The following is a 19,459-nucleotide window of genomic DNA, read 5'->3' on the forward strand; positions in this document are numbered from 1 at the left end:
TTGTGCATCTGTCGGTGATGTACCGCCTCTTTCTCCTTATTAGGCGGGACCCCGCCCCCCCGCCGCCCTTATACGGGCGAGGCTCCTCCCCTCGCCGCAGTGGCCTTGGCGGCGGGGGCGTGTGCCATGACGTCACAGCTGTCAAAATGGCAGCTATGTCGGAGTCGCTGGGCTTGGAGAGAGGTAGGCGATTCCGAACCTGTAATTAAGCGCACCGAAATAATAATAATAATAATAATAATAATCGCGGTGCATCATTAGAGCGCATGTAACTGCACCTTGCGACGTCGTGAACGGTCGTCCCGTGTGACTTGGACCGGGGTGTCTGGCTTAGATCAGCCTCTGCGCAGCGCTGGAGAATGACTCTCGAGAGCATTAATTAGATTAGGTTCATTAACGCGAATGGTCATCGCGCCATGTTGCCCTCCGTCCTGACTCCGTGACGGCGGCTCTCGGACAACACGGGGCTCTCCCCGCCCGCAGTCGGAGCTGAGCTGACTCGGCCCGTTCTGCTGCCGGACTGTCCCGGTTCCGACAGACGTGCGGACCCAGCGCTGTCTGTAGCTCAGTCCGCCTCCATGTGCCGAGACGGGACTGACCGAATTAAAGCTGATGTACTGAGTCCAGTCAGTGTGTCTGTATTAACCCCTCTCTCTCTCAGTGCAGTGTTCATGTACTGGAGTGTCCAGTCAGTGTGTCTGTATTAACCCCTCTCTCTCTCAGTGCAGTGTTAATGTACTGGAGTGTCCAGTCAGTGTGACTGTATTAACCCCTCTCTCTCAGTGCAGTGTTAATGTACTGGAGTGTCCAGTCAGTGTGACTGTATTAACCCCTCTCTCTCAGTGCAGTGTTAATGTACTGGAGTGTCCAGTCAGTGTGTCTGTATGAACCCCTCTCTCTCAGTGCAGTGTTCATGTACTGGAGTGTCCAGTCAGTGTGTCTGTATGAACCCCCCTCTCTCTCAGTGCAGTGTTCATGTACTGGAGTGTCCAGTCAGTGTGTCTGTATGAACCCCTCTCTCTCTCAGTGCAGTGTTCATGTACTGGAGTGTCCAGTCAGTGTGTGTATTAACCCCTCTCTCTCTCAGTGCAGTGTTAATGTACTGGAGTGTCCAGTCAGTGTGTGTGTATGAACCACTCTCTCTCTCAGTGCAGTGTTAATGTACTGGAGTGTCCAGTCAGTGTGTCTGTATGAACCCCCCTCTCTCTCAGTGCAGTGTTCATGTACTGGAGTGTCCAGTCAGTGTGTCTGTATGAACCCCTCTCTCTCTCAGTGCAGTGTTCATGTACTGGAGTGTCCAGTCAGTGTGTGTATTAACCCCTCTCTCTCTCAGTGCAGTGTTAATGTACTGGAGTGTCCAGTCAGTGTGTGTGTATTAACCCCTCTCTCTCTCAGTGCAGTGTTCATGTACTGGAGTGTCCAGTCAGTGTGTCTGTATTAACCCCTCTCTCTCAGTGCAGTGTTAATGTACTGGAGTGTCCAGTCAGTATGTGTATGAACCCCTCTCTCTCTCAGTGCAGTGTTCATGTACTGGAGTGTCCAGTCAGTATGTGTATGAACCCCTCTCTCTCTCTGGAGACGTGTGCAGGGTGATCGAGCTGCTGGACCGGCTGCAGCGCAGTGGTGGGATTGCTCCTCCGAAGCTCCAAGCCCTTCAGAGGGTCCTGCAGAGCAAGTTCTGCGCCGCCATCCGCGAGGTGAGCTCGCGCTGTCCCGGGGCGCCGGGAGGGGAGCCGGGGGTCCAGCGGGGTGGCTGTGGGTGCGAGCTGACCGGTGCCCGGCGTGTCCAGATGGGCGGCGCCCGTGCTGGTGCCCGTATTGACACCTCCCCCTCTCCCTGCCTCCACAGGTGTATGAGCAGCTCTACGACACGCTGGAGATCTCAGGGGGCCCGGAGATCCGAGCCCAGGCTACAGCAAAGGTGCGCCCCCTTTTGGACATTGGACATTGGACATTGGACATTGGACATTTACATACGTCACATTAAACATAACATAGGGTTAAGACACAGTATCAGAGACTGTAGTATTATTATTGAGAGACGGGCTCACTGTCAGTTCCTCTGGCTGGGACAGGAGATCACACACTGTATTATTATTATTGAGAGACAGGCTCACTGTCTGTTCCTCAGGCTGGGACAGGAGGTCACACACTGTATTATTATTATTATTGAGAGACAGGCTCACTGTCTGTTCCTCAGGCTGGGACAGGAGATCACACACTGTATTATTATTATTGAGAGACAGGCTCACTGTCTGTTCCTCAGGCTGGGACAGGAGATCACACACTGTATTATTATTATTGAGAGACAGGCTCACTGTCAGTTCCTCAGGCTGGGACAGGAGATCACACACTGTATTATTATTATTGAGAGACGGGCTCACTGTCTGTTCCTCAGGCTGGGACAGGAGATCACACACTGTATTATTATTATTGAGAGACGGGCTCACTGTCTGTTCCTCAGGCTGGGACAGGAGATCACACACTGTATTATTATTATTGAGAGACGGGCTCACTGTCTGTTCCTCAGGCTGGGACAGGAGATCACACACTGTATTATTATTATTGAGAGACGGGCTCACTGTCTGTTCCTCAGGCTGGGACAGGAGATCACACACTGTATTATTATTATTATTGAGAGACAGGCTCACTGTCTGTTCCTCAGGCTGGGACAGGAGATCACACACTGTATTATTATTATTATTGAGAGACAGGCTCACTGTCTGTTCCTCAGGCTGGGACAGGAGATCACACACTGTATTATTATTATTGAGAGACAGGCTCACTGTCTGTTCCTCAGGCTGGGACAGGAGATCACACACTGTATTATTATTATTGAGAGACAGGCTCACTGTCTGTTCCTCAGGCTGGGACAGGAGATCACACACTGTATTATTATTATTGAGAGACGGGCTCACTGTCTGTTCCTCAGGCTGGGACAGGAGATCACACATTGTATTATTATTATTGAGAGACAGGCTCACTGTCTGTTCCTCAGGCTGGGACAGGAGATCACACACTGTATTATTATTATTGAGAGACAGGCTCACTGTCTGTTCCTCAGGCTGGGACAGGAGATCACACACTGTATTATTATTATTGAGAGACAGGCTCGCTGTTCCTTAGGCTGGGACAGGAGATCACACACTGTATTATTATTATTGAGAGACAGGCTCATTGTCTGTTCCTCAGGCTGGGACAGGAGATCACACACTGTATTATTATTATTGAGAGACAGGCTCACTGTCTGTTCCTCAGGCTGGGACAGGAGATCACACACTGTATTATTATTATTGAGAGACAGGCTCATTGTCTGTTCCTCAGGCTGGGACAGGAGACCACACACTGTATTATTATTATTGAGAGACAGGCTCACTGTCTGTTCCTCAGGCTGGGACAGGAGATCACACACTGTATTATTATTATTGAGAGACAGGCTCACTGTCTGTTCCTCAGGCTGGGACAGGAGATCACACACTGTATTATTATTATTGAGAGACAGGCTCACTGTCTGTTCCTCAGGCTGGGACAGGAGATCACACACTGTATTATTATTGAGAGACAGGCTCACTGTTTGTTCTTCAGCCTGTGTCCACTGTCAGTGTCCAGACAGTGGTCACTGAGCTTGTCCTCCCTGGGCAGCCAGGTCAGCCAGTGTCCAATGTCTAGGCAGTGGTCAGTGAGCCTGTCCTCTCTGGTCAGCCAGGTCTGTCTGTGTCCAGTGCCAGTGTCCAGGCTGTGGTCACTGAGCCTGTCCTCTCTGGACAGCCAGGTCAGCCAGTGTCCAATGCTAGGCAGTGGTCACTGAGCCTGTCCTCTCTGGTCAGCCAGGTGTGTCTGTGTCCGGTGTCCAGTGTCCAGGCTATGGTCACTGAGCCTGTCCTCTCTACACAGCCAGGTCTGTCTGTGTCCAGTGTCCGGTGTCCAGGCTGTGGTCACTGAGCCTCTCCTCTCTGGTCAGCCAGGTCTTTCTGTGTCCAGTGTGTGTGTCCAGGCTGTGGTCACTGAGCCTGTCCTCTCTACACAGCCAGGTCTGTCTGTGTCCAGTGTCCGGTGTCCAGGCTGTGGTCACTGAGCCTGTCCTCTCTGGTCAGCCAGGTGTGTCTGTGTCCGGTGTCCAGTGTCAGTGTCCAGGCGGTGGTCAGTGAGCCTGTCCTCTCTGGGCAGCCAGGTGTGTCTGTGTCCGGTGTCCGGTGTCCAGTGTCCAGGCTGTGGTCAGTGAGCCTGTCCTCTCTGGTCAGCCAGGTGTGTCTGTGTCCGGTGTCCGGTGTCCAGTGTCCAGGCTGTGGTCAGTGAGCGTGGCGTCTCTCCGCAGGCCACGGTCGCAGCCTTCGCGGCCAGCGAGGGCCACGCCCACCCCCGCGTGGTGGAGCTGCCCAAGACGGAGGAGGGGCTGGGCTTCAACATCATGGGGGGCAAGGAGCAGAACTCGCCCATCTACATCTCCCGCGTCATCCCGGGCGGCGTGGCGGACCGCCAGGGCGGGCTGAAGAGGGGCGACCAGCTGCTGTCCGTCAACGGAGTGGTCAGTGGCCGCGGCCGCCCCCCCCGTCCCGGGACAGCTCGGCCCGGTCGGTCGAGGGTGTGGCGGCGAGAGGCGAACAGGAATTAGACCTGCAGTATCACCCACTCCCACTCACCCACTCCCACCCACTTATCTACTCATTCACACATCTACTCACCCACGCAGTCCCACATCCACTCATCCACCTATCCACCCAATAACACACTCACACACCATTCCACTCCCACACCCACTCGCCCACTCAACCACCCACGCAGTCCCACATCCACTCATCCACCTATCCACCCAATAACACACTCACACACCATTCCACTCCCACACCCACTCACCCACTCAACCACCCACGCAGTCCCACATCCACTCATCCACCTATCCACCCAATAACACACTCACACACCATTCCACTCCCACACCCACTCGCCCACTCAACCACCCACGCAGTCCCACATCCACTCATCCACCTATCCACCCAATAACACACTCACACACCATTCCACTCCCACACCCACTCGCCCACTCAACCACCCACGCAGTCCCACATCCACTCATCCACCTATCCATCCAATAACACACTCACACACCATTCCACTCCCACACCCACTCGCCCACTCAACCACCCAGTCCCACATCCACTCATCCACCTATCCACCCAATAACACACTCACACACCATTCCACCCCCACACCCACTCGCCCACTCAACCACCCAGTCCCACATCCACTCATCCACCTATCCATCCAATAACACACTCACACACCATTCCACTCCCACACCCACTCGCCCACTCAACCACCCAGTCCCACATCCACTCATCCACCTATCCACCCAATAACACACTCACACACCATTCCACTCCCACACCCACTCACCCACTCAACCACACAGTCCCACATACACTCATCCACCTATCCACCCAATAACACACTCACACACCATTCCACTCCCACACCCACTCGCCCACTCAACCACCCAGTCCCACATACACTCATCCACCTATCCACCCAATAACACACTCACACACCATTCCACTCCCACACCCACTCGCCCACTCAACCACCCAGTCCCACATACACTCATCCACCTATCCACCCAATAACACACTCACACACCATTCCACTCCCACACCCACTCACCCACTCAACCACCCACGCAGTCCCACATCCACTCATCCACCTATCCACCCAATAACACACTCACACACCATTCCACTCCCACACCCACTCACCCACTCAACCACCCACCCAGTCCCACATCCACTCATCCACCTATCCACCCAATAACACACTCACACACCATTCCACTCCCACACCCACTCGCCCACTCAACCACTCACGCAGTCCCACATCCACTCATCCACCTATCCACCCAATAACACACTCACACACCATTCCACTCCCACACCCACTCACCCACCCACGCAGTCCCACATACACTCATCCACCTATCCACCCAATAACACACTCACACACCATTCCACTCTCACACCCACTCACCCACTCAACCACCCACGCAGTCCCACATCCACTCATCCACCTATCCACCCAATAACACACTCACACACCATTCCACTCCCACACCCACTCGCCCACTCAACCACCCACGCAGTCCCACATCCACTCATCCACCTATCCATCCAATAACACACTCACACACCATTCCACTCCCACACCCACTCGCCCACTCAACCACCCAGTCCCACATCCACTCATCCACCTATCCACCCAATAACACACTCACACACCATTCCACTCCCACACCCACTCGCCCACTCAACCACACAGTCCCACATACACTCATCCACCTATCCACCCAATAACACACTCACACACCATTCCACTCCCACACCCACTCGCCCACTCAACCACCCACGCAGTCCCACATCCACTCATCCACCTATCCATCCAATAACACACTCACACACCATTCCACTCCCACACCCACTCGCCCACTCAACCACCCAGTCCCACATCCACTCATCCACCTATCCACCCAATAACACACTCACACACCATTCCACTCCCACACCCACTCGCCCACTCAACCACCCAGTCCCACATCCACTCATCCACCTATCCATCCAATAACACACTCACACACCATTCCACTCCCACACCCACTCGCCCACTCAACCACCCAGTCCCACATCCACTCATCCACCTATCCACCCAATAACACACTCACACACCATTCCACTCCCACACCCACTCACCCACTCAACCACACAGTCCCACATACACTCATCCACCTATCCACCCAATAACACACTCACACACCATTCCACTCCCACACCCACTCACCCACTCAACCACCCACGCAGTCCCACATCCACTCATCCACCTATCCACCCAATAACACACTCACACACCATTCCACTCCCACACCCACTCACCCACTCAACCACCCACCCAGTCCCACATCCACTCATCCACCTATCCACCCAATAACACACTCACACACCATTCCACTCCCACACCCACTCGCCCACTCAACCACTCACGCAGTCCCACATACACTCATCCACCTATCCATCCAATAACACACTCACACACCATTCCACTCCCACACCCACTCGCCCACTCAACCACCCAGTCCCACATACACTCATCCACCTATCCACCCAATAACACACTCACACACCATTCCACTCCCACACCCACTCGCCCACTCAACCACTCAGTCCCACATACACTCATCCACCTATCCACCCAATAACACACTCACACACCATTCCACTCCCACACCCACTCGCCCACTCAACCACCCACCCAGTCCCACATCCACTCATCCACCTATCCACCCAATAACACACTCACACACCATTCCACTCCCACACCCACTCGCCCACTCAACCACCCACCCAGTCCCACATCCACTCATCCACCTATCCACCCAATAACACACTCACACACCATTCCACTCCCACACCCACTCGCCCACTCAACCACCCAGTCCCACATCCACTCATCCACCTATCCACCCAATAACACACTCACACACCATTCCACTCCCACACCCACTCGCCCACTCAACCACCCACCCAGTCCCACATCCACTCATCCACCTATCCACCCAATAACACACTCACACACCATTCCACTCCCACACCCACTCGCCCACTCAACCACCCAGTCCCACATACACTCATCCACCTATCCACCCAATAACACACTCACACACCATTCCACTCCCACACCCACTCACCCACTCAACCACACAGTCCCACATACACTCATCCACCTATCCACCCAATAACACACTCACACACCATTCCACTCCCACACCCACTCGCCCACTCAACCACTCAGTCCCACATACACTCATCCACCTATCCACCCACTAACCCTCACACACTCAAATCAGTACTTTAATCTCCTCTTTAATTACCTTTTCATTTGTACAGCATTTTTAGTCTCTCATTGCTTGACAATACATGAAACGCACACTTTACTGAAGAGTTGTGATTTGTAAGTAATTCCATTATTTAGCCAAGGGGCAGCAGCTCATTCCAGAAACTGGTCAGGTGACTCAGGGCAGCAGCAGCTCATTCCAAAACCAGTCAGGTGACTCAGTGCAGCAGCAGCTCATTCCAGAAACCGGTCAGGTGACTCAGGGCAGCAGCAGCTCATTCCAGAAACCGGTCAGGTGACTCAGTGCAGCAGCAGCTCATTCCAGAAACTGGTCAGGTGACTCAGGGCAGCAGCAGCTCATTCCAAAACCGGTCAGGTGACTCAGTGCAGCAGCAGCTCATTCCAGAAACTGGTCAGGTGACTCAGTGCAGCAGCAGCAGCTCATTCCAGAAACTGGTCAGGTGACTCAGGGCAGCAGCAGCTCATTCCAAAACCGGTCAGGTGACTCAGTGCAGCAGCAGCTCATTCCAGAAACTGGTCAGGTGACTCAGTGCAGCAGCAGCTCATTCCAGAAACCGGTCAGGTGACTCAGGGCAGCAGCAGCTCATTCCAGAAACCGGTCAGGTGACTCAGTGCAGCAGCAGCTCATTCCAGAAACTGGTCAGGTGACTCAGGGCAGCAGCAGCTCATTCCAAAACCGGTCAGGTGACTCAGTGCAGCAGCAGCTCATTCCAGAAACTGGTCAGGTGACTCAGGGCAGCAGCAGCTCATTCCAAAACCGGTCAGGTGACTCGGGGCAGGAGGAGCTCCTTCCCCACAGCTTTCTGGGGAATGCGGCCCACACGAGGGCTGCCATCTTGTCTCAACCCGCCGCCCTCTGACGCCGCGCTCTCGTTGCCGTTGCCCTCAGAGTGTGGAGGGGGAGCACCACGAGAAGGCGGTGGAGCTGCTGAAGGCCGCCCACGGCTCGGTCAAGCTGGTCGTCCGCTACACCCCCAAGGTCCTGGAGGAGATGGAGGCCCGGTTCGAGAAGATGAGGAGCGCCCGGCGCCGCCAGCAGCACAGCAGCTACTCGTGAGGAACCCCGGCTGCACGACGGGGGGGCGGGGCGGGGAAGGGGGAGCCCCCGCGGGCCCTGGGGTGCCTCGTAGGACCGCGTCTGTGGGGTCCTGTGGGTCTTGAATGATTTTGCTCAGTGGGCCCGTCTTTGCTACATGAATATTTATTCATTCGGATGTTAAACAGAAGAGTTGTTGTTACAGGTTTAAATTCTACCAACATACAAAACATATGTTCGCAGGCCCTTCGGTTTTCGAAGTGCCGATTGGATATTACTTCCCTGACTCGTGCTACAGTGTTAGACCTTTACTACAGCACTACACCTGTACCACACTGAGTGTGTCTGTATGAACCCCTCTCTCTCTCTCAGTGCAGTGTTCATGTACTGGAGTGTCCAGTCAGTGTGTCTGTATGAACCCCTCTCTCTCTCAGTGCAGTGTTAATGTACTGGAGTGTCCAGTCAGTGTGTCTGTATGAACCCCTCTCTCTCTCTCTCTCTTTCTGACAGGTCCCTGGAGTCTCGGGGTTAGAAAGTCTAACCTCTCTGTTGCAGGCAACTTGTCCTGCTTAACCTGTCCAAAGAAACGTCTCGTCCAATAAGGTTCAAAGTTAACAGGACCAGTCCTGCTTCATCACTACTGGTTAATACAGCACTGTGGAGGTCTGCTGTCAGTCCTGACCGCCAAACAGCAACGCAGTCTAGCTCATCTGCTAACTAACTGTACCATCACCATCTGACGTGTAGAAAACTTTGGAAAAAGAAACCAGTCAAGCTCATCTGTGTCTTCATTTCAGCTTCATCGTCGTCATCATCAGGTCTGTAGAATATTGCGAGGGAAAATCAGTCTGATTTCATCATCATCGTCGTCGTCGTCGTCGTCTTCATCATTGGGTCTGTAGAGTACTGTGGAGAAACCAGTCTGCCTCATCTGTATCTTCCTTTTAATGTCCCATCACCAGCTGATCGGTAGAAACTCAGCGTATGCCTTGTCTCAGCTCATACTACGTCTCCTTCGTCACCAGACCGGGCTCCGTGGGGCTCTGTGAAGGTACTGCTGTCCCTCTGGGCCCGTTATCAGACAGGTCTGGTTCTGAGATACAGCTGGCTTGTCTCGAGATCCCTTCCTGTGATCCCCACTCCTCTCCTGAAGTGGGAGACAGACCCGGCGCAGGACCAGGCCTGTCTGTGTGAAGGAACACCCGTGTCTGTAGTCTCATGGTACAGTGTACATGGCGCTCTGTGTTTTTTATGTATTTATGATCTTAGGATTTGTCAGTACATGAGTAAATGATAATGAAGTGAGATGTTTTGTTCTTGATCTGCTTGTTTCTCAAACGTGTGTGAGCTCATTTCCAAGGATCTGCAGTCCCCCGACTCCTAATACTCATGTCACTAATACTCTCACTAATACTGCAGTCCCCCGACTCCTAATACTCATGTCACTAATACTCCCACTACTGATACTGCAGTTCCCCGACTCCTAATACTCCTGTCACTTATACTCTCAATACTGATACTGCAGTCCCCCGACTCCTAATACTCCTGTCACTAATACTCCCACTACTGATATTGCAGTTCCCTGACTCCTAATACTCATGTCACTAATACTCCCACTACTGATACTGCAGTCCCCGGACTCCTAATACTCCTGTCACTAATACTCCCACTACTGATACTGCAGTTCCCTGACTCCTAATACTCCTGTCACTAATACTCCCACTACTGATACTGCAGTCCCCGGACTCCTAATACTCCTGTCACTAATACTCCCACTACTGATACTGCAGTTCCCTGACTCCTAATACTCCTGTCACTAATACTCCCACTACTGATACTGCAGTCCCCTGAACCCTAATACTCCTGTCATTAATACTCCTGCCACTGGATACTGCAGTTCCCTGACTCCTAATACTACTGTCACTAATACTCCTGCTACTGATACTGCGGTCCACTGACCCCTAATACTCCTGTCACTAATACTACTGATACTGCAGTCCCCTGTCACTAATACTCCTGGTGCTGATACTGCACCCCCTGACCCCTAAATTTAAACACTAATTAAATATAATTAACTGATACATTAGAATGAAATACAATGTAAATATAATTTAAAATAAATACTCTAATTCATTATTCAACAATAATTAAAGTGTGATCCTCAGTAAACTCATCATTGTGTCTTTATTGACTGTATTATATAGTAAAAACAGAGGCAGGATCGCTGGGCCAGCCCACTGGGGCCTGGGAACCCCTGCCAGCTGCGCCTGTCTGTGCTCGCACCCGAGCTCCTCTGGCTGCTGTTCAGCTTGAACACTCCCTCCCTCGGTCCAGCCACCCGCTGCCTGACCGCTGTGTCCAGTCCAGGAGGCACAGGGGAGCCGGAGCCTATCCCAGCAAGCACTGGGGGCAAGGCTGGTTACGCTCTGGACAGGACGCCAGTCCATCACAGGACACACACACACACACACACACACACACACTCGCGCACGCACACACACTCACACCAGGGCCAGTCCATCACAGGACACACACACACACACACTCACACCAGGGCCAGTCCATCACAGGACACACACACACACACACACACACACACACACACACACACACACACACACACACACACACACACACACACACACACACACACCAGGGCCAGTCCATCACAGGACACACACACACTCACACCAGGGCCAGTCCATCACAGGACACACACACACACACACACACACACACACACACAAGAACATGCAGACTCCACACAGACAGCACCCGGGTCAGGAACTGAACCCAGGGCCCCAGCCAGCGGTGATGAAGGACAGCCCCTGTCCTGGGAATTCGGTCTCTGCAGGAACTGGACCCACTGGGAGCTCCTGGGCCGCTGGGCCAGCTGAAGACCTGACTCGGCCTGCTGGCCAGTCGGTCTTTCCCCAGCTGTCCGCCTGTCACCAGCTCTCGGTTTGGAAGAGTAGGGGTGTCACCCCAGTGTCCTGGCCAAACCCCCCCCTGGCCTTTACCCCTCATGGCCTCCTAATAACCCCCCTCTCTGAACTGGCTCCATCCCTCAGCTCTCCTCCCACTGAGAGCTGGTGTGTGTGAGAGGACTGGAGCATCATCCAGGTGGGGGTGCAGGGGATCCCCAGGAGCTGTACAGCGCTCAGAGTGGAGTGTGCAGACAGGTGCTGTAGAGGTGCGAGGCATTAATCGAGTTAATTAACGGGACGTCCCTCCGTTTCTCCTCTCCTGGGAGTGACCCGCTCGCTCCCGTGTCTGGGACAGAGCGGATCTCCCGGGGGATCGTCGCGTCCAATTCCGCTCCCGCCCTTGAACGCTCAGAAAGCGGAACTGGGTTGAGCGACACCAGACAGGCACCCCCCACACCCACCCCGGCCTTTTCAAACCGAGCCCGCGGGTTTAAGGGCGGCGGCGGCGGCTGGTCGGACCGGACCGGACCGTACCGGACCGGGGCTGGGAGTGTACGTGAGCTGTCTCTCACGCCAGTCTGTGTCTTCTCCGCGCCGGGGGGGGTGAGTATCTACCGTTTATACCCGTAGCACATCCCTCATGATGAACGCGCTTATTAAAACTTCAACATAAGAATTACAATGATGACACGTATCCACAGTCCAGCTGATAACCCCCAGCGCCGCGTGGCGAACGCTCGCGATCGCGTCTGCAACTGCCACTTGTGCAGGAAAAGCGTGAGGCCCGGTCAGGGCGTCTTCCTGCGTCACCGCTACAGCTGATCCGGGATAACAGCGTCTCCGGGAGCATGACGTCACGCCGTGCCCGGCGGGGAAGGGGGAGGGCAGAGGCCGTGACGTCACAGAGCCTCGGAGGCGGGCTGGTCACCACGGCGACGCCGGTACACAACTCCAGCCGCCGCCCCGGACGCCGGGAGACGCGCCGACCGCTGCTACCTGATCCGCGATACGGGCTCGACCGGACTCACCCGCAACCTTCTCCCGACGCCCCTCCGTGTAGCTGTCCCGCGCTGGAGAGTGGCCCCTAGCAGCTCTGCCTCCCGGGGATCGTGAGGATGGGAGCGGCAGAGAGGGAGAAGGCGGACCGGGCCAGAACCAGCACCGAGATCGGACTCAGGTTCCGTCCGCGCCCGCCCTGCACCGCGGAGAGACTGCGGGTCAGTCCGCTCTTCTTCCTCCAGCTACTGTATCGCTGCTCTCTCTCTCAGTGCAGTGTTCATGTACTGGACTGTCCAGTCAGTGTGTCTGTATGAACCCCTCTCTCTCTCAGTGTAGTGTTAATGTACTGGGGTGTCCAGTCAGTGTGTGTGTATTAACCCCTCTCTCTCTCAGTGCAGTGTTCATGTACTGGAGTGTGCAGTCAGTGTGTGTGTATTAACCCCTCTCTCTCTCAGTGCAGTGTTCATGTACTGGAGTGTCCAGTCAGTGTGTGTGTATTAACCCCCCTCTCTCTCAGTGCAGTGTTAATGTACTGGAGTGTCCAGTCAGTGTGTCTGTATTAACCCCTCTCTCTCTCAGTGCAGTGTTCATGTACTGGAGTGTCCAGTCAGTGTGTCTGTATGAACCCCTCTCTCTCTCAGTGCAGTGTTCATGTACTGGAGTGTCCAGTCAGTGTGTCTGTATTAACCCCTCTCTCTCTCAGTGCAGTGTTAATGTACTGGAGTGTCCAGTCAGTGTGTGTGTATTAACCCCTCTCTCTCTCTCAGTGCAGTGTTAATGTACTGGAGTGTCCAGTCAGTGTGTGTGTATTAACCCCTCTCTCTCTCAGTGCAGTGTTAATGTCCTGGAGTGTCCAGTCAGTGTGTCTGTATGAACCCCTCTCTCTCAGTGCAGTGTTCATGTACTGGAGTGTCCAGTCAGTGTGTCTGTATGAACCCCTCTCTCTCTCAGTGCAGTGTTCATGTACTGGAGTGTCTAGTCAGTGTGTCTGTATTAACCCCTCTCTCTCTCAGTGCAGTGTTAATGTACTGGAGTGTCCAGTCAGTGTGTCTGTATTAACCCCTCTCTCTCTCAGTGCAGTGTTCATGTACTGGAGTGTCCAGTCAGTGTGTCTGTATGAACCCCTCTCTCTCTCAGTGCAGTGTTCATGTACTGGAGTGTCCAGTCAGTGTGTGTGTATTAACCCCTCTCTCTCTCAGTGCAGTGTTCATGTACTGGAGTGTCCAGTCAGTGTGTGTGTATTAACCCCTCTCTCTCTCAGTGCAGTGTTCATGTACTGGAGTGTCCAGTCAGTGTGTGTGTATTAACCCCTCTCTCTCAGTGTTCATGTACTGGAGTGTCCAGTCAGGGTGTCTGTATTAACCCCTCTCTCTCAGTCCTCTCTAGGTGCAGTGCTCCCTCCTATCCTGCAGGAGTCTCTGAAAGTCTCAGCTGTAGATGAGCTTGTTAGTCACTATGCTACAACCACCAGCACTGAGCATGACAGGAAGTCCAAGGCTGGGCCCTTGTCCCACCCCCACTACCCAAAAGCGCCTCCCCATTGGTCGGTGATGTTCCTTGACGAGCTGGCTGACAGGGTGAGCACTCCTCTGGCTGTGCACTTCAGAGAGGGCCACTGGTCTGAAACGCCTTTGTACTGGTTGCAAATATGGGCACAAACAGCCCGCCGACCCAGTGTGCATCACAGAGGCGCTGCATGTCCTGCTGTCTGACTGGGTGAGCAGGAAGCTGACTGGAAACAGCATGAGCTGTTTCTGGACAGAGAAGAGCTCAGTCTCTGCGCTCCCAGCAGTGTAGAAAAGCCATGCTCTCAGTGGATGAGCTCTGTCACTCTCTCTGTCTCTCTCAGGTGCGCAGCAGACAGGTGACGTTCTCCTCTCAGCCTGTCAGCGAAATGAAGGACAGATATCGAGGCCAGCGAATGTCTGAGGACATACAGCCGCTGACCGCCAGCCCACAGCAGGTGAGACAGACCAGCTCCTTCTTCAACTACTGTCCACAGGCTGGTGTAAGATCATCTGGAGTGTCTGTGTGTTTACACACTGTCCACAGGCTGTTATAAGGGAATCTGGAGTGTCTGTGTGTTTACACACTGTCCACAGGCTGGTGTAAGATCATCTGGAGTGTCTGTGTGTTTACACACTGTCCACAGGCTGTTATAAGGGAATCTGGAGTGTCTGTGTGTTTACACACTGTCCACAGGCTGTTATAAGGGAATCTGGAGTGTCTGTGTGTTTACACACTGTCCACAGGCTGTTATAAGGGAATCTGGAGTGTCTGTGTGTTCACACACTGTCCAAAGGCTGTTATAAGGGAATCTGGAGTGTCTGTGTGTTTACACACTGTCCACAGGCTGTTATAAGGGAATCTGGAGTGTCTGTGTGTTTACAAACTGTCCACAGGCTGTTATAAGGGAATCTGGAGTGTCTGTGTTCACACACTGTCCACAGGCTGTTATAAGGGAATCTGGAGTGTCTGTGTGTTCACACAGTGTCCACAGGCTGTTATAAGGGAATCTGGAGTGTCTGTGTGTTCACACACTGTCCACAGGCTGTTATAAGGGAATCTGGAGTGTCTGTGTGTTCACACACTGTCCACAGGCTGTTATAAGGGAATCTGGAGTGTCTGTCTGTTCACACACTGTCCACAGGCTGTTATAAGGGAATCTGGAGTGTATGTGTTTACACACTGTCCACAGGCTGTTATAAGGGAATCTGGAGTGTCTGTGTGTTTACACACTGTCCACAGGCTGTTATAAGGGAATCTGGAGTGTCTGTGTTTACACACTGTCCACAGGCTGTTATAAGGGAATCTGGAGTGTCTGTGTGTTTACACACTGTCCACAGGCTGTTATAAGGGAATCTGGAGTGTCTGTGTGTTTACACACTGTCCACAGGATGTTATAAGGGAATCTGGAGTGTCTGTGTGTTCACACACTGTCCACAGGCTGTTATAAGGGAATCTGGAGTGTCTGTGTGTTCACACACTGTCCACAGGCTGTTATAAGGGAATCTGGAGTGTCTGTGTGTTCACACACTGTCCACAGGCTGTTATAAGGGAATCTGGAGTGTCTGTGTGTTCACACACTGTCCACAGGCTGTTATAAGGGAATCTGGAGTGTCTGTGTGTTCACACACTGTCCACAGGCTGTTATAAGGGAATCTGGAGTGTCTGTGTGTTCACACACTGTCCACAGGCTGATATAAGGGAATCTGGAGTGTTTGTGTGTTCACACACTGTCCACAGGCTGTTATAAGGGAATCTGGAGTGTCTGTGTGTTTACACACTGTCCACAGGCTGTTATAAGGGAATCTGGAGTGTCTGTGTGTTTACACACTGTCCACAGGCTGTTATAAGGGAATCTGGAGTGTCTGTGTCTTTACACACTGTCCACAGGCTGTTATAAGGGAATCTGGAGTGTCTGTGTGTTTACACACTGTCCACAGGCTGTTATAAGGGAATCTGGAGTGGTGTCTCTGTGTTTCAGCAGTGGTTTTGTTTTTCTTTGAGTCAGCTGCTGTCCAGCGGCGCGATGAACCCGCCGCTGAGCGGACAGCCCAGTGCTGGCAGGGTCCTGCTCATGAAAGAGCCCAGTCTCAGCACCACTCATCTGGACTACCGGCGCTATGACAGGTACTGGCCAGCAGGGGGCGGTGTGGCGCTGTGAAGCTGGCCGTGTGAATGTGTGTGACTGTGTTGTGTGTGGCGGCGAGAATGCGGACCTGGCGATTGGCATTCACAGGGAAAACCCTGCTGTTCTGCAGTGAGTCATACTGCTGAGAGACAGAGAGGCTGCTGGTATCTGTGATGCCCTCAGCACCTCCACCATACAAAAGCCCCATGTCTGCAGTCACATCACAGATGGGCAAGGAGTACAGTCTGTTACTGCTTTCTGTCTGCATTCACCCCTCTCTCTCTCTCAGTGCAGTGTTAATGTACTGGAGTGTCCAGTCAGTCTGTCTGTATTAACCCCTCTCTCTCTCAGTGCAGTGTTCATGTACTGGAGTGTCCAGTCAGTGTGTCTGTATGAACCCCTCTCTCTCTCTCAGTGCAGTGTTCATGTACTGGAGTGTCCAGTCAGTGTGTCTGTATTAACCCCTCTCTCTCTCAGTGCAGTGTTCATGTACTGGAGTGTCCAGTCAGTGTGTGTGTATTAACCCCTCTCTCTCTCAGTGCAGTGTTAATGTACTGGAGTGTCCAGTCGGTGTGTCTGTATTAACCCCTCTCTCTCTCAGTGCAGTGTTAATGTACTGGAGTGTCCAGTCAGTGTGTCTGTATTAACCCCTCTCTCTCTCAGTGCAGTGTTCATGTACTGGAGTGTCCAGTCAGTGTGTGTGTATTAACCCCTCTCTCTCTCAGTGCAGTGTTCATGTACTGGAGTGTCCAGTCAGTGTGTCTGTATGAACCCCTCTCTCTCTCAGTGCAGTGTTCATGTACTGGAGTGTCCAGTCAGTGTGTCTGTATTAACCCCTCTCTCTCTCAGTGCAGTGTTCATGTACTGGAGTGTCCAGTCAGTGTGTGTGTATTAACCCCTCTCTCTCTCAGTGCAGTGTTAATGTACTGGAGTGTCCAGTCGGTGTGTCTGTATTAACCCCTCTCTCTCTCAGTGCAGTGTTAATGTACTGGAGTGTCCAGTCAGTGTGTCTGTATGAACCCCTCTCTCTCTCAGTGCAGTGTTCATGTACTGGAGTGTCCAGTCAGTGTGTCTGTATGAACCCCTCTCTCTCTCAGTGCAGTGTTCATGTACTGGAGTGTCCAGTCAGTGTGTCTGTATGAACCCCTCTCTCTCTCAGTGCAGTGTTCATGTCCTGGAGTGTCCAGTGTGTATTAATCTCTCTCTCTGTAGCTCAGAGATCCTCTCTCCATTCGCTGGCTTCGCCCTCGATCACACTCCTCCTGGATGGGGCTCCACAGAGGGTTGGGGTGACAAACCCGACCCCCCCGAGTGCCCGCGCCCCCTGGGCGGAGCCTTCAGCCGGATCCCCGCCCACAAGGCCCCGCCCGCGGCCTCCTGCCACCCCCGCCTGCCCCCCCGACCCGCCCCCCTGCCCCACCCCCCTGCCCCACCGGGGCCGGACGAGCGTCTACCAAGAGAGCTACCCCCCCCTTCGCCGGCCCGCATGGTCCCCCGGGGCTGTGAGCTCCGCCCGGCCCCTCAGGGGGGGCGGGGGGGCGCTCTGCGCAGTCCTGGGGGTCCCCCACATGTACAAAACGGAGAGCCAGACCTACGGGCGTCAGCGACCCATCACACTGTGAGCGACGGGGTGGGGGGGCGTTTCTGGGGAGGCCCCCCCCCTCTCTCCCCTCTCTCCTGACGACAGCGGGGTCCCCCGGGCCTTCCTCACCTGCCTTCGTCACTCCCCCCCTCCGAGGGGCCCTGGCGCAGCCCCTGTGGTGTTGGAGCGTGCTCTGCGTTGTGCCCGGTGTTGTGTCTCAGCGGGCTTACCTCTCTGCGAGGAGCTGGTCGTTTTCACACCTGTCTTTTAAAGTCTTCTGTATGATGGCGGCTCTTCTCTAGACTGTAGCCTACAGTATCTATATTAGATTATATTAGATTATATTCATAGAGCCTCTCAGTGTCGCTGTAATTGTCTTCCTCCCCTGCCTGGCTGTGTCGCCAAGAGCCTCTGGATTATTGCGCTTTTCTTGTGTTGAATGTTAACCTCGCGTGTGCAGGGCGCTGTCTTGTATGGTAACAAACTGGGGTAATAAAGAGATTTCGCGAGAGGGAGGCCTGACGCGTCTCATTGCGCGCTGCTCCTGCGCGCCCCTGCAGTTCCGGCTCCGGCCAGCAGAGGGGGGCCTCGCCCGCGGCTTGGGTACAGCAAAGAACATTAAAATGAACGTAATAATAATAATAATAATAATAATAATAATTCCTCACACTTCTATAGCGCCTGTCTGCACACCCCACTCAGAGCACTGTACAGCTCATGGGGATCCCCTGCACCCCCACCTGGATGATGCTCCAGTCCTCTCACACACACCAGCTCTCAGTGGGAGGAGAGCAGAGGGATGGAGCCAGTTCAGAGAGGGGGGTGATTAGGAGGCCATGAGGGGTAAAGGCCAGGGGGGAGTTTGACCAGGACACTGGGGTGACACCCCTACTCTTCTCGAGAGGCACCCTGGGATTGTTCATGACCACAGAGAGTCAGGACCTCGGTTTTACGTCTCATCTGAAGGACGGCGCCTGTTTACAGTGTAGTGTCCCCGTCACTGTACTGGGGGCATGAGGACCCACACAGACAGCAGGGTGAGAGCGCCCCCTGCTGGCCCCACTAACACCTCTCCCAGCAGCAGCCTCAGGTGACACACTGACTGGACACTCCAGTACATGAACACTGCCCTGAGGGGGTGGGGGTGCACTGTACTGTAAGAAGAGTGGACTGTCCTTATTCGCGCTGTAAATAAAACCCCTCAGTCAGGCGGAGGGCGGTGGAGGAGCGGTCGGCCTGCTACCGGCCCGCGGGGGGCGGGGCGGAGGGGGTCCGTCGCCTCTGTGATCAGTGTGATCCTCTCCCGAGCGCGTCCGCCGGAGAGAGCGGGCGCGGTTATCTTTCATGGACGACACACACACACACACGACCGGTGACACATCCTCACA

The 19,459-nt window shown here is 53.8% G+C and overlaps 3 protein-coding genes across 3 annotated transcripts in view; all 3 read left to right on the forward strand.

Moving 5' to 3' along the window:
- Positions 1-19,459, forward strand: part of LOC148654302 (uncharacterized) — a 75,457-nt gene that overhangs the window by 615 nt on the left and 55,383 nt on the right. The gene's annotated exons all lie outside the window — the stretch shown is intronic.
- Positions 46-11,098, forward strand: lin7b (lin-7 homolog B (C. elegans)). The gene is made up of 6 exons (XM_088646404.1): positions 46-183; positions 1,579-1,697; positions 1,850-1,921; positions 4,316-4,525; positions 8,783-8,946; positions 9,440-11,098. Exons 1-6 carry the CDS (start codon positions 147-149, stop codon positions 9,459-9,461), a joined length of 624 nt encoding a protein of 207 aa, XP_088502530.1. The 5' UTR covers positions 46-146; the 3' UTR covers positions 9,462-11,098.
- On the forward strand, positions 11,216-18,582 carry saxo3 (stabilizer of axonemal microtubules 3). The gene is given in 6 exon segments (XM_088646379.1): positions 11,216-13,073; positions 14,232-14,432; positions 14,705-14,818; positions 16,370-16,488; positions 17,702-17,882; positions 17,884-18,582. Coding segments are annotated over 6 exon segments (945 nt in total). The 5' UTR covers positions 11,216-12,971; the 3' UTR covers positions 18,112-18,582.

Source organism: Lepisosteus platostomus, chromosome 9 (assembly GCF_059453375.1).
Source record: "Lepisosteus platostomus isolate fLepPlt1 chromosome 9, fLepPlt1.hap1, whole genome shotgun sequence".
Classification (NCBI taxonomy): domain Eukaryota; kingdom Metazoa; phylum Chordata; class Actinopteri; order Semionotiformes; family Lepisosteidae; genus Lepisosteus; species Lepisosteus platostomus.

Excerpts from the sequence above, each read along its gene's own strand:
- lin7b (XM_088646404.1), top strand. The coding sequence starts at position 147 with ATGGCAGCTATGTCGGAGTCGCTGGGCTTGGAGAGAG. Across the intron at positions 4,526-8,782 it reads TGCTGTCCGTCAACGGAGTG|AGTGTGGAGGGGGAGCACCA; the intron begins GTCAGTGGCCGC and ends CGTTGCCCTCAG. Across the intron at positions 8,947-9,439 it reads CAGCAGCACAGCAGCTACTC|GTCCCTGGAGTCTCGGGGTT; the intron begins GTGAGGAACCCC and ends TCTTTCTGACAG.